We start from the raw sequence: 15,952 nt of genomic DNA, 5'->3' as shown, positions 1-15,952 counted from the left end.
ACGAGTTGAGGTAACACGGGGTGAGGTAACACGGGTGAGGTAACACGGGGTGAGGAAAGCATGTGATAAACACACTGCACTGTAATCTGCTGTGTGAGGTGAGGTAATATGAGGTGAGGTAACACGAGGTGAGGTAATGAGGTAACACGAGGTGAGGTAACATGAGGTGAGGTAACATGAGGTGAGGAAAGCATGTGATAAACACACTGCACTGTAATCTGCTGTGTGAGGTGAGGTAACATGGGCTGAGGTAACACGAGGTGAGGAAAGCATGTGATAAACACACTGCACCATAATCACCAAAATTGTAATCACCTCAGTTCCACGACCAATCAACGTGTGAAGGGTAAAACAGGCACATCTGATTGGTCAGTAACATGTCACCAATGTAATCACTTGTTCATTGGACATATCTACAGCCGCACAAGGTTTATTTATTATTGCATATCGAGTTGATCCTGTGTCCAGCACAACAAAAAAAAGAAGAGCATGGTACAAGTTTTACTTTGAAGGGCAATTAGGGGTATACACGACACCAACCCATAAACTGTATTTTATACTGTATACTGTAGTATAATCACAGAGTATACACGACACCAACCCGTAAACTGTATTTTATACTGTATACTGTAGTATAATCACAGAGTATACACGACACCAACCCCTAAACTGTATTTTATACTGTATACTGTAGTATAATCACAGAGCATACACGACACCAACCCGTAAACTGTATACTGTAGTATAATCAGAGTATACACGACACCAACCCCTAAACTGTATTTTATACTGTATACTGTAGCATAATCACAGAGTATACACGACACCAACCCCTAAACTGTATTTTATACTGTATACTGTAGTATAATCACAGAGTATACATGACACCAACCCCTAAACTGTATACTGTAGTATAATCACAGAGTATACATGATACCAACCCCTAAAGTGTATTTTATACTGTATACTGTGGTATAATCACAGAGTATACACGACACCAACCCCTAAACTGTATTTTATACTGTATACTGTAGTATAATCACAGAGTATACATGACACCAACCCCTAAACTGTATTTTATACTGTATACTGTAGTATAATCACAGATTATACATGACACCATCCCCTAAAGTGTATTTTATACTGTGGTATAATCACAGAGTATACACGACACCAACCCCTAAACTGTATTTTATACTGTATACTGTAGTATAATCACAGAGTATACATGACACCAACCCCTAAACTGTATTTTATACTGTATACTGTAGTATAATCACAGAGTATACACGACACCAACCCCTAAACTGTATACTGTAGTATAATCAGAGTATACATGATACCAACCCCTAAACTGTATTTTATACTGTATACTGTAGTATAATCACAGAGTATACATGACACCAACCCCTAAACTGTATTTTATACTGTATACTGTAGTATAATCACAGAATATACATGACACCAACCCCTAAACTGTATTTTATACTGTATACTGTAGTATAATCACAGAGTATACACGACACCAACCCCTAAACTGTATTTTATACTGTATACTGTAGTATAATCAGAGTATACACGACACCAACCCCTAAACTGTATTTTATACTGTATACTGTGGTATAATCAAATCCATTTTTCTATTAAATCCAAGATGGATAGAAAAATATATTGCAGACAGAATGAAACGGCTACTACTATGACGACGTCTTCTTCATCAATGACCGCAATTACTCCCACCTTCTTGCGGGGTCGGCCAAGAACGTTTTGGGCCGAGGTCCATCAGGAACCGGGCGACCAGGCCTGACATTCGACTGAAAGTGCAGGGATTTGCAATTTGTTCAGGGTGCCAGTGATAACTCGCCTACTCGCCTACTCGTCACAGATACAGTGGGAACTTTAATATGGACCAACGACCAGTACTGGCAGACGGGTCGTCCGGCTTAATGTCCTTCAGAGGGGCGGAACACATAATGATACCTCCACCTGCTTGGGGAACACTAGTATGGCAGTTTATAGGTGTGTCGAGAAACAAAGCTCGAAGGTGAGTGCGCACACCTCTAGGCCATCCTACCAGCCACGCATAAGAAATGGAACCACGGTTTTGTTTTTCTGTTTTGTTCATTTTATTGCAACAAAGTAAAAGTTAATTTATTTTAATGACAGTCCGGTCGATAACGTGAGATGAAACCTGAAGCAACGCAGGTAACTCTGCATTTTCTTGCAAGTTAGTTAGCTTAAGGGGCAGCGAGGCCTTATCGCACTGGGCCTGTCAAGGTGATTACATACCGATATGCCATTGCACCTGGTGAACCATAATCTTGATCCGGACCAATTTGAGCTCCAATCCCAGGACCCTTATCGGGATTGACAAAAATGATACACACAGGTAAATCAATTTGGCCAAAACACCAGGAATCTGTTAAAAACACACACACCGGATGCCAAGCACCTGCTTCCTTAAACCATCGCATCGAACTCGTCTCCAAATGACGTCCTCACTCCCCCCATGTTGTTTCATTCACTCTTACTTAGACCGAGACACGACAACCGCTGCATGTTCCTCTGGAGCGACCGTCGGCTCCATTGACCCGGTGAGGAAATTGGCGACCTCGTTTGCAAGTCGTGAGAGTGCTGCCTCTCCACTTCGAGATCGCACTGCATCTTCATCCGCTCTTCTCGCCAGCTCGCTTTGGCTACAGCCAGGTCCTCCTGCCCACACAGTCGTTCCTTCATGAACATCCTCATCACGGACCGGTCAACAAGCACGACGTCATTTGACCCAGAGTTCCTTGGGCTACCAGGCTGAACTTACCTCGAGTTGTTCCGTCGTCTCTTTCAGACTCTGTTCGAGCAATTGAATCTCGAGCTGTAGGAAAATTCGATGACGAAAACATTCCATTAATCGAATTATACACACAGAGTGAATGCATATGTTACTGTGATGACGTCATTTAGAATTGCGTCTGCTGCCCGTCTCATTATCTCCCAGTTGTCCTTGGTACCTCGGCTCGGATACCGGGCCTAGGCTCGGATATCATGTCAAATTACGCACTTTTGTGAAAATCCACCTTACCTTGTGCTGTGCACAAACTTCTTGATGCTTCTCTTGCATTTCCTGAATTTGCTCCTGAAAAATAGTTCATTTACTTGAGCAATTTGTTTTTGCGTAAGTAAACTATATAGACGTAACAAGTCATTCATGTATTCTATCCTAATTATCATCATCATCATCATCACCATCAACATCATCACCATCATCATCATCGTCATCGTCATCATCATCATCATCACCATCATCATCATCATCACCATCATCATCAACGAGCCAAGTTCTTGACAGGGTGTTGGTTCTGCTGAAGCAGTCTCTTGGCGAGGGTTATGACGGGTTGTTGCCTTCCCAGAAATCAGTCGAGGAAGGAATTTGTAATTCCTTCCTCGCGATAACTCGCCTACTCTTCGTGAAAGACAACTTGGCGTCTTTAACATCCGCAGATGCGACGACTGCCACCAGACTGGCTCTTCGACTCAACGTCCTTGTGAGGGACGGCACACACATTGATGAATCGCCCTGTCTGCGAAACACCAGTACGACCGTTTATATCTGTGTCGGGATTCAAACCCAGTGCTAGACAGCTCAGAGAGGGGCGCCGCATACCCCTCGGCCATCGTGCCATCCCAATAAGTCCCAATATCCACCCTAATTCCATCGGTGCATTTGTGCAGGTAGCCTGGTAATGCGACGACTCACTCTGTACTTGCTCTTTGCCTCACGCCGACCCTGTGCTCGTGCTTCTTCAATCTCTTCCGCTCGTTTCTTCTCAGCAGCTTCGTGTTCACGTCGTGCCAATTCTGCCTCCGTATGTTTGACCGTCGAGCCCAGGTGGACCAGCCGCCCAGACACGAAGTCGTGCAGAGCGAGTTGGCAGCGAGGACCCATCTCTAAAAGAAAAATGACGAAAAAATGAGGGTGATGCCTTTCCACCTCCCCAGTCCCCACCCAGACAAAACAAACGTAATTATATTAACAATTTTTAAAATTAATTTCTCATGCCACCACATAAAAATAGCAAATGTAGAGTGGCTTAAAGGCCATGCATTTATTATGTAGTCAACAAGCGTTACGCCTCGGTCCCCAGTCGGTGAAGTGATGCGAGTTGACAAAGTGGAAGTGGAAGACGTGGCGACCCAATTTTAAATAGCGTTCGTCCTTATGCCTAGATACACCCACACACCAGATTAGAAGTTGGTACTTCGTTTATTTTTCAAGATATTTCGCTCACAAGGTTCAGACATATATGGTGGCGGCCATCTTGGATTTTGACGTGGCGACTCAATTTTCAATAGGGGTTTTCCTTATGCCGAGATACACCCACACACCAGATTAGAATTCGGTCCTTAGCTTACGCACGCACGCACACACGGACGCACGCACGCACGCACACACGGACGGACGCACGCACACACTGACGGACGCACGCACGCACACACGGACGGACGCACGCCCGCACACACGGACGGACGCACGCACACACGGACGTACGCACGCACACACTGACGGACGCACGCACACACGGACGCACGCACGCACACATGGACGGACGCACGCACACACGGACGGACGCACGCACACACGGACGGACGCACGCACACACGGACGGACGCACGCACACACGGACGGACGCATGCACACACGGACGCACGCACACACACACGGACGGACGCACGCACGCACACACGGACGTACGCACGCACGCACACACGGACGGACGCACGCACACACGGACGCACGCACACACGGACGGACGCACGCACGCACACACGGACGGACGCACGCACGCACACATGGACGGACGCACACACGGACGGACGCACGCACACACGGATGGACGCACGCACGCACACACGGACGGACGCACGCACACACGGACGGACGCACGCACGCACACACGGACGGACGGACGCACGCACACACGGACGGACGCACGCACACACGGACGGACGCACGCACACACGGACGGACGCACGCACACACGGACGGACGCACGCACACACGGACGGACGCACGCACACACGGACGGACGCACGCACACACGGACGGACGCACACACGCACACACGGACGGACGCACGCACGCACGCACACACGGACGGACGCATGCACGCACACACGGACGGACGCACGCACACACACACGGACGGAGGGGAAAACCATCGTCCCCCTTTCGCTCCGCGGTGCTACGGGGGACAAAAAGAGGGAAGGGATTGGATGGTTTAAATATAAACAGATTTCAAACAAGACTACAATATTTGAATCGATTAAAAACAAACGAACGTGCAAATCTAACTACACAAAACTGATAGTTCAATAAACCTGCGATGAGTGGAAAGACGCGTCATCTTCCCTTGAGCCATCTTCTTCTGCAGTACCATACTCTGTTACAGAGCGACGGTGCTTCTGAAGTACCATACTCTGTTACAGGGCGACGGTGCTTCTGAAGTACCATACTCTGTTACAGGGCGACGGTGCTTCTGAAGTACCATACTCTGTTACAGAGCGACGGTGCTTCTGAAGTACCATACTCTGTTACAGAGCGACGGTGCTTCTGAAGTACCATACTCTGTTACAGAGCGACGGTGCTTCTGAAGTACCATACTCTGTTACAGAGCGACGGTGCTTCTGAAGTACCATACTCTGTTACAGAGCGACGATGCTTCTGAAGTACCATACTCTGTTACAGAGCGACGGTGCTTCTGAAGTACCATACTCTGTTACAGAGCGACGGTGCTTCTGAAGTACCATACTCTGTTACAGAGCGACGATGCTTCTGAAGTACCATACTCTGTTACAGAGCGACGGTGCTTCTGAAGTACCATACTCTGTTACAGAGCGACGATGCTTCTGCAGTACCATACTCTGTTACAGACCGACGGTGCTTCTGAAGTACCATACTCTGTTACAGAGCGACGATGCTTCTGAAGTACCATACTCTGTTACAGAGCGACGGTGCTTCTGAAGTACCATACTCTGTTACAGAGCGACGGTGCTTCTGAAGTACCATACTCTGTTACAGAGCGACGGTGCTTCTGAAGTACCATACTCTGTTACAGAGCGACGATGCTTCTGAAGTACCATACTCTGTTACAGAGCGACGGTGCTTCTGAAGTACCATACTCTGTTACAGAGCGACGGTGCTTCTGAAGTACCATACTCTGTTACAGAGCGACGATGCTTCTGAAGTACCATACTCTGTTACAGAGCGACGGTGCTTCTGAAGTACCATACTCTGTTACAGAGCGACGATGCTTCTGCAGTACCATACTCTGTTACAGACCGACGGTGCTTCTGAAGTACCATACTCTGTTACAGAGCGACGATGCTTCTGAAGTACCATACTCTGTTACAGAGCGACGGTGCTTCTGAAGTACCATACTCTGTTACAGAGCGACGGTGCTTCTGAAGTAGGCCTACCATACTCTGTTACAGAGCGACGATGCTTCTGAAGTACCATACTCTGTTACAGAGCGACGATGCTTCTGAAGTACCATACTCTGTTACAGAGCGACGATGCTTCTGCAGTACCATACTCTGTTACAGACCGACGGTGCTTCTGAAGTACCATACTCTGTTACAGAGCGACGATGCTTCTGAAGTACCATACTCTGTTACAGAGCGACGGTGCTTCTGAAGTACCATACTCTGTTACAGAGCGACGATGCTTCTGAAGTACCATACTCTGTTACAGAGCGACGGTGCTTCTGAAGTACCATACTCTGTTACAGAGCGACGGTGCTTCTGAAGTACCATACTCTGTTACAGAGCGACGATGCTTCTGCAGTACCATACTCTGTTACAGAGCGACGGTGCTTCTGAAGTACCATACTCTGTTACAGAGCGACGGTGCTTCTGAAGTACCATACTCTGTTACAGAGCGACGGTGCTTCTGAAGTACCATACTCTGTTACAGAGCGACGGTGCTTCTGAAGTACCATACTCTGTTACAGAGCGACGATGCTTCTGAAGTACCATACTCTGTTACAGAGCGACGGTGCTTCTGAAGTACCATACTCTGTTACAGAGCGACGGTGCTTCTGAAGTAGGCCTACCATACTCTGTTACAGAGCGACGGTGCTTCTGAAGCCATTTTTGGGCGAGGGTTATACTGGGTGGTTTGCCATTGCCTTCCAGTAGTCAGGGCAGGAATTTGTAATTTACTCAGGGTGCCGGTGATAGCTCGCCTACTCTTCACAAGACACCCTGGGATGTTTAACATCCACCAAATAATTCCGGCAGATGGGGACACCCAGTTTAAGGTCCATCCCGGGGATGGCACACACACTGATGAATCACATGAATCACCCTGTAAATCTGTAAATCACCTGTAAATTCCCACCGAGAGCTGATGGTTTCAGACGGTCGGTAACCTCAAGCCTACATTGAACATGATGCGCATTTTGTTGAAATAAAGACTTTTTTTTTTTTTTTTTTTTTTTTTACATTAAAACATTGTCCAAAATATAATGATCAACTTACAGTAAATACAAGTTCCCTTACAAGGAACTTCAACACAGGTCATTAGGCCTATCAAAGCCTGCACATTGGTTACCAACTCATGGTTGTTTGTCCGTGCTTTATCCTTTTAAATGCTGAGCATGAAGCAAGGAAGCAGCTCGTAACATTTTTACTAGTCTTGTTACGATTCGAGTGGGGGTTCGAACCTCCTCGACTCTGAGCGAACGTTCTCACCATTACACCACCAAGTCTGGTCATTACATCAGTACCACCATCAGTACCATGACATTTGCCCTCATATTTCTACTTTGTTATTGGAATACCATATGCTCGGCCAAAAGTTTTTAAATTGTGGAGAATTCTCTTGCATTGTGATATTAAATCATCGAGATTAAGTTCCAATCTGTACTTTATACAGGCAAAGGTGGGGGTGAGGTGCGAGGGAGGCACGGGTTGTACAATAAATAGTTGGCCCTTTGTGTCTGCGAACACTCTACACCTCTCCAAAACTGATGCCAGGTTTGCAGAAAATGTGTGAGTAACATTCTTTACAGTGATCGTTCTTATTTGTTCGGGTTCCTTTTCAACTCGTGTTTTATGTCGGTCAAAGTGGAGTTAAACTGCCTTTTCGACATTCCTTGAAAACCAGGCATACATCTTTGATCAAAGGTGGTAATTGGCATCGTTTCGAACTACACTGATGTATAAAGCGGCAACTCGTGATGTAGCGGCACTGATGCTACTGATGCTACTGATGTAGCTACTGATGTAGCGGCAACTTGCCGTGAGCGGCAAGCGGCAAAAGACCCTCCACTACCCCCAAACCTCAAACATTGCCCCCCTTCTCCTCTACCCAATCCCCCCACTTTGTATAGATGAGAAAATAGAGGAAAGGCTTTTATTCATTTTTACCCTACGCTCACGAAGCGGAAAGCAGGGTTAGGCGATCGGTCGCTTGCGTATGTGTGGCATACGTACGTACGTGTCTGCATTTTTAAAATTCATTTTCTCGGCAACCGTTGATCCGATTGACACGAAATTTTTACCATAGGAGCGCCTCCACCTGTATAATTATTTTTATTCATAATTATGATGTCATAAGTCATGTGGTACAGGCGCCATCTTGGAAAAACGTTACACCTCTATATCTACGAAGCCGCTCAATGGAATTTTTTTGGAAACTCGACTCGTTGTCAAGTAATCCCCATAGGGAATAAGATATGTTAATAATTATGTTGCCTTCCATTATGATGTCATAATTCAAGAAGTATAATGCTTCATCTGATCAGCATGAATTTTTTTTCTCTACAACTGTTGGTCCGATGGACACAAAATTTTCACTGTAGGAGCACCTCCTCCTGTAGAATATTTTAATTATAATTATGATGTCATAAGTCACATCGTCTGACAGAAAAGTAAAGAAAATAAAGTAAAAAAAGTAAAGAAAAGAACACTTCAAAAACAAAAGACTTGGCTCACACCAAGTTGACTGCACAGGGTAAGTATTCTATGAATACCATCCAGTATACATGGAGATGGCCCATATTTCCAATGAATACACTATTTGGTGGTGTAGTAAAAGATGTTGCGCTTGTCAGTTATGGATTAGATGATGTTACTTTTAACACCCCCACCAAATCGCTGGTGTGCATTTGGAGACTCTCGGGTTGCTTGGGTCTTGGAAGCTGCTGAAATAAATTGTTCTCGCCTTTTAAAATAACAAGAGAATGTATTATCTCAGCATTTCTTACCCTCGTGATTTAGGTAGGTCATGATAAGACCGAAGGCATCCTTTAGGAAGTTGTGGTGGCCTCCCACCATCAGGTACTTTGGTTCATCCATTGCGCAGCTGGTTACAAGATCAGAAAGAACTGCGTTGCTGGACTCCAATGAAATGTCATTATTTTGTTTCCATACTTTGTTCTGTTCCTCTTTCAGGACATCCTGGGAAAGGTGAAAGAAAGATTTGGTGACAATGGCAATGCATGTTCATCACGAGTGGACTGAAATCAATGTCCCGAGCTTTGGATTAGACTTTCTCTTCGACACAGCTCATCGGCACACTGCTGAAGGTGTCCAACAGGCGGCAATTTTAACGGACAACAAAGATTGCATTAAGAAGCAAAATAGAACCAAGTGAATACATACGAGCATTGATGATAAGAAATTTGAAGCCTGCATCTGCAGGTTTAGGCTATCCAGCTGTGCGATGAAATCTGTCATGGCAGTATCGTGAAGTGTAGCGCAGAGTAAAGCCATGTTGTCTGCTGACCGCGGCTGTGAAGAGGCCTCTAAAGCCGCAGCTAGAGTATCACGGTAGGTCTTGAGGCTGTGGTTACGGGCACGATGAGCATCGCTCTGCAGTAAATGCTGATAAGCATCTTGGATGCAAGGCTGCCGCCCTGAGTTGAGGGCAGCCACATAGTGGTTTGCCAACGTTAGCAATTCTGCAAAAAATTAAAAAGGAAGGAAAAACAAGGAGCAAATAGAACCGTCAAGAATAGGTCACAAATGTGCACCAGCAACTATGTTGGTTTTGAATGACACCCAAGACCAGGACTCACGTATTGGGTTGATTGTTCGGACAGTTGCTTCTTCACCAACAATCTTCTTTACAGAGGAAATCGAGGTGAGGATCGTGTGTATCATGTCTTCGGTCTGACAGCGGAAAGCCTCGCTGAGATCGCTCGGGGCAAGATCTTGAAGATTCCTGTACAACAATGAGTAGTGAGTCTATAAAACAGTGCTTTGGCTTCCTGATCCGGCAACATTAGGTCTTGCACCTATTACCTTTTTAGTTCTTAATTACACTCCTACGTTTTTTGAGGCAACCTTTGTCATCCACTTACATCTTTCTTTTCATCCTTCCAAAATCAAGGCTTTTCAAAGTCCAATCAAAATCGAGTCCATTTTTTGTTTCCATCCTCTCACCTGTGGAATCACTTTTCTATGTCTAACCAATCGCGCTCTTCTCATTGGTGCTTCAAAACTGCAGCTCACCACCATTTAATGTCATCTCCCACAGTGCCTTCAGAAAGTATTCATACCCCTTCACGTTTTCACATTTTGTTGTGCTTCAGCCTGAAATTAAAATGGAATATTTATTTTATTTTATTGATATTGGAATGATTTTTGAATTGAGATTTTTTTTGTCACTGATCTGCACATGATGTCCCATAATGTCAACGTTTTTTTGAAATTTCACAAAAAAAATAAAAAAGAAATACACATATTTCTAATTTACATAAGTATTCAACCCTGAGTCAATACTTCGTAGAAGCGCCTTTGGCAGCGTTACAGCTTTGCGTCTTCTTGGGTATGTCTGTATCGGCTTTACACATATAGATTTGGAGAGTTTAGCCCATTCTTCCTTGCAGATTTTCTCAAGCTCTGTCATGTTGGATGGAGAGCGAGGAAAGACTTAAAGAACAGCGATCCTTAAGTCTTTCCACAGATAATTACCAATGGAACTAAAGTCTGGGCTTTGGTTGGGCCACTCAAGGACTTTCACACTCTTGTTCTTAAGCCATTCCATTGTTGCTTTGGCTGTATGTTTGGGGTCATTGTCCTGTTGTAATGTAAATCTTCACTGCAGTCTAAGGTATTTTTGCATTCTTAAGCAGGTTCTCCTCAAGGATTGATTTCCCTGTATTTGGCTCCGTTCATAATTCCCTCTGTCCTTACAAGTCTCCCAGTCCCTGCCATTGAAAAGCATTCCTATAGCATGATGCTGACACCACCACACTTCACCGTAGGGATGGTGTGAGATGTGATGAGCTGTGCTCGGTTTCCGTCAGATGCAGCACTTTGCATTCAGGCCAAAAAGTTCAATTTTCATCTCATCAAACCACAGAATATTTTGCCTCGTGCTCTCAGTCTTTCACATGCCTTTTTGCAAACTCCAGACATGCTGTCATGTGCCTTTTTCTCAGGAGTAGCTGCCGTCTTGGCCACTCTCCAATAAAGCCTAGATTTGTGAAGTTCTGCAAAGACCGTTGTCCATTCGGCAGGTTCTCCCATCTCAACCAAGGAACTCTGCAGTTCAGTCAGAGTGGTGAATGGGTTCTTGGTCACCTCCCTGATCAAGGTCCTTCTTGCCCGGTTGCTCAACTTAGTCGGACGGACAGCTCTTGGAAGCATCTGGTTAGTTCCATATTCTTTCCATTTCCTAATGATGGAGCTCACTGTGCTCGTGGAAACACTCAACACTCTAGAAATTATTTTATACCCTTCCCCCAGATCTAGGCCTCCTCACAATTCTATCTCTGAGTTGTACGGACAGTTCCTTGGATTTCATGGTAGAGTTTCTGCTCTGACATGCATCGTCAACTGTGGGACTTTATATAGAAAGGTGTGTTTCTTTCTCAGTCATGTGCAATCAATTGAATTGGCCACAGGTGAACTCCATTTAAGTTGTAAAGATATCTCAAGGATGACCAAAGGAAATTGGATGCACCTGAGCTCAATTTGGAATGAAGACGTCTGTTTAACGTCCATCCCAGGGACGGCACACATTGTCGAATCACCCTGTGCCTGTGCAACAACAGGATGACAGTTTATAGCTGGTCGGGACTCAAACCCAGGCGAGACAGCTTACAGGTGAGTGTGCATGTAGACTCCGTTAAACAAGGGATACTAAAAAGCAGCATAGATTTCTGACAAGTTATGTTGTTTTGAAATGGTACGTCATCCCAGGTGAGTGGATGCAGATGGTGCAAGGAGATCTCACCACTAAAAATGTCGGGACGGGCCCCGGGAAGGTTATAGGCTAGGTGGCGAGGCCGGTCGAGGCTCACCTCGGCCAGGCTGGGCCCATTTCGCAATTAAAAGCCGAGCTGAATTGTCGTAGTCAATCTTTTACGGCCGCGAGTAAAAGCTGAACTATAATAGTAAATTCATTTGAAAAATAACTAAAAATGTCGGGACGGGCCTGGGAAGGTTATAGGCTAGGTTTTTTACATTTTGATATACGACTGATCACTAATGCCATTTCATTAAGAAACATCCAAGTTTGAAACATCGAAGGAATGTGAATAATTAAGCCAGAATGAACAATATGAGCCAAAATAGGTGAAATGAAATCTTCCATCGTTTGACATTCCAAACACGGTACTGGCTGACAATAACAATGAACAATAATATTCATCAAAATGCTTGACCGTAGCTCATCGTCCCCATTTGATGACCTTCTGTCTTACAATCATCTGTTTAACTGTGGTGGTTTGGATGACAGAAATAACAAATGTTTGGAAGATGACTCATTCCAGATTCTGAACTTTAGAGGTACTTCCTCTTTGGTTTTCTCTCGAGATATTTCAACACCAAATTTGCTTTTGACATTCCATGTACTTCGTCCCTTCCTTTCCCCACAATGACTACACGGCTGACCAAACGCGAAGCAAGTCAAACTGATTTAGTTTAAAACTTACTATATTTCCTGTTTTTCAGACAGAAGCGCTTCTTCATATCGATATGATTAACAAAGAAAATAGTTTTGCAGTCAGTTCAGGATGTGAACAAAATGGCATTCAAAGAACTTTGAAATAAGAGTGAAGAATTAGTAAGGTAATTTATTGCTACAGACCACAAAAATACGACAGTGGGTCTTGAAGCTCACCTGGGTCAGGAGCAACAGTCACTCAAACCCCCCCCCCCCCCCCGCAGATCCCCTCAGACTCAGATATTTTTTATGCCGTGAACAATCTTTGGTAGATCACAGATGAAGGTTGTGGTCAAGTTTCATTGAAATTTTGTGTGTAGTTTTGGAGAAGAGAGCAAATACCTATTTGGTGGGAGGGGAGGTGAAACTCCCACACATCCCCTTAGACGCTGATATTTTTTATGCCGTGAACAAACTTTGATACATATACCTATTTTAAAGAGAGCATATACCTATTTTGGGGAGTCAAACCCTCCCTCCCTCCCCCCCGTAGACTCCCATAATGAGCGTAGGTATTGATGAGGTCAATACACCTTTGTTAAGCATCAGATATGAAGCTTGTGGCCAAGATTCATCAAAAGGCTTTGCTTGGTTGAAGCGATAATGACTGAAGTGTTTACGGACTCACTGACTCACTGACCTACGAACACTGCTCGATTCGCATAAGTTCACCAGATGAAAGTTCAGGTGAGCTAATAATACACATTTCATGTTTCAGCATTCATGGACAATCTTTCATTAAATATATTTTTTATTAATGAACAAGTTCCATCCTGATGGCAGGAATCGCCGACAGGGATGCAAACTCGCCTCTCGGCTAACTGGCCTGGGTTTGAATCTTGGCTCGGCTATAAACCGTCATCCCAGGGGTTCACATGCAGGGCGATTCGTCAATGTGTGTGCCGTCCATTGGATGGACATTACACTGTGCATCCTGTCCGCCAGCGTTGGTTGTTGGATGTTAAAGATCCCATGGTGTCCTTCGTGAAGCATAGCTGAACTGTTGCCGGCACCCTGAATAAATTCCAAATTGCTGCTCTTACCTACAGGAGGGCACTGCATTAGCAGCACAGCCATACTCCCAGCACTGATGCTATGCTGTGCTGCATACCAAAGAGGGAGAAGTTCTGAAGTTCCGCATAATGCTAAATCAAATAAATCCTGAAGTTATACATCACTCCCTCTCCCTCTCCCTCTATCCCTCCCTCTCTGCATGTAAACACATTCATGGGTTCGGCATTCACAGTTTCAACATTTCCCGCATGTGGAAACATTCGCTAGTTTGGTAATTCTCAATACAGTTGTGATTTTGAGTTTGCACCCGTATGAAACTTCTCTCTCTCTGCATGTAGACTCATTCACGGGTTCGGCATTCGCAGTTTCGCCATTTACCGAATGTGGAATCCCACCCATGCCCAGCTGCCCATGCGCAGCATGGGTACCTCACAGATTAACAAATAAAACTCTTCCATTATCATATTCTAAACTTAATCATTTAATAATACAGACATGTGTTAACGTGTTAATGTATGCATGACACAATCACGATTGGTTAATTCGCTTGTGAGGCTCATCGCAAGCTTACGCGTGTTGGTACACATTGGATTCTTCTGGGCTGTGATAGAAGGTGGAGGTGTTGTCGTAATGTTGAAAATACGAGAAATGGATTTCAATGTGAAAAAGTATTATTTTTTACAATCCAAGAACTTCAAGATAACTCGCAATTTGGTTTGTGGGACACAAGTGCAGCTCTTCTCCACCGCTCTGTCCCACGTTTACTTTTCGTACATCACTGCCCTATGCCCAGCACTCAACTGAATGTACATGTACATGTGTACATCTTTATACTGTTTACGACTGTAATTTGAAGAGCTTGTTCAATGTTCATATATTAATAAACACCATAGGCATTGAAATGAAATGAAATGGATGTAGCAGACCAGGATTAACAATGCTGCAACTCTTGCAACTGTGATAGACCCCATGACCCATTGCATGGGCACCACACACACAGGAGAAACCAGAGGAAATCCATTTTTTTGCATTTAGTTTATACATTGGTTGTATTTGTAGGGAGAGAAACTATATATCAAAAGAGGTAGTGTTAACGTTGTATTGGAATTTAGTGAGGCCTCATCTGGAATATTGCATGGTTTTGGTCACAACACCTGAGGAAGAAAATAGCTGCCATACTGAGGTTTCAGCGTCGAGCAACTCAATTGATTCCAGGGCGAGCGAGACTAAGCCATGAGAAATGCTTGAAGGAGACAAGACTTCATACACTAGAAAGGAGGGGATTGCGAGAAGATCTGTTAGATGTGTTTAAAATAATGAAGGGTGTGGACAAGATATGTAAAGTGGAGTTTTTCAGCAGAGAGGACAGTATTAGGATCAGGGGCCATAGGTTGAGGGTAAAAACAGTATAAGAGTTAGGACAGGTTTAATGCAAGGGTCTTTCAGTTGGAGAGTGGTTAATGTATGGAATGGTCTCCCTGAAAAGGTAGTGGCAGTGAAGTGGGTGGAAAGGTTTAAATGGAAATTATATACAGTCACGTGAAAAAGTAAGTACACCCCATGTAAAGTTTTGACTTTTTCAACATATTTCAACATACAGCTATTTGATCTTCATTTCAACAATATTGATAGATAAAGGTGATATAATATAACAAATATCATGAAACATTTACATTTTGTAGTCCGTTGTATAATTTAAATAAACATAAATGCAAATTTCGCATGTGGAAAAAGTAAGTACACCCCTACATTTATCACTACTTCAAATACCTAAAATTAGAATCAGGTGCACCAGCTCAGGTGCAAATGATTAGAACATCGTTAGAGAGGATCTTGGAGGAACCTGTCTTATTTAAACCTCAGACATTTCGTTTGGTTTGCTCTTTGTTGTTGAAGTGTGCGGCGTCACCATGCCTAGATCAAAAGAGCTCTCTGAGGCCTTCAGAAAGAAGGTTACAGATGCCTATGAGTCTGGGAAGGGATTTA

General features: G+C 44.4%; 1 protein-coding gene across 2 annotated transcripts in view; it reads right to left on the bottom strand.

Annotated features, from left to right (window-relative positions):
• Window positions 1-415: 415 nt before the first annotated feature.
• LOC137435451 (guanylate-binding protein 7) overlaps window positions 416-15,952 on the bottom strand; it is a 30,367-nt gene continuing 14,830 nt past the window's right edge. The window contains exons 5-11 of one of the 2 annotated variants that reach the window (XM_068129237.2): window positions 10,077-10,222; window positions 9,661-9,959; window positions 9,264-9,456; window positions 3,752-3,942; window positions 3,077-3,130; window positions 2,816-2,869; window positions 416-2,712 (exon numbers count right to left, since the gene is read on the bottom strand). In XM_068129237.2, coding sequence (XP_067985338.2) covers window positions 2,518-2,712; window positions 2,816-2,869; window positions 3,077-3,130; window positions 3,752-3,942; window positions 9,264-9,456; window positions 9,661-9,959; window positions 10,077-10,222 — 1,132 coding nt within the window. In that variant the 3' untranslated portion in view covers window positions 416-2,517. The remainder of the gene's footprint in view (window positions 2,713-2,815; window positions 2,870-3,076; window positions 3,131-3,751; window positions 3,943-9,263; window positions 9,457-9,660; window positions 9,960-10,076; window positions 10,223-15,952) is intronic. The other variant, XM_068129238.2, reaches the window with a different exon arrangement.

Source organism: Myxine glutinosa, chromosome 9 (genome assembly GCF_964187855.1).
Source record: "Myxine glutinosa chromosome 9, kmMyxGlut1.1, whole genome shotgun sequence".
NCBI classification, from domain to species: Eukaryota; Metazoa; Chordata; class Myxini; order Myxiniformes; family Myxinidae; genus Myxine; species Myxine glutinosa.
The sequence above is the reverse complement of the archived record's forward strand: the minus strand, read 5'-3'. Positions and strand labels throughout refer to the sequence as shown.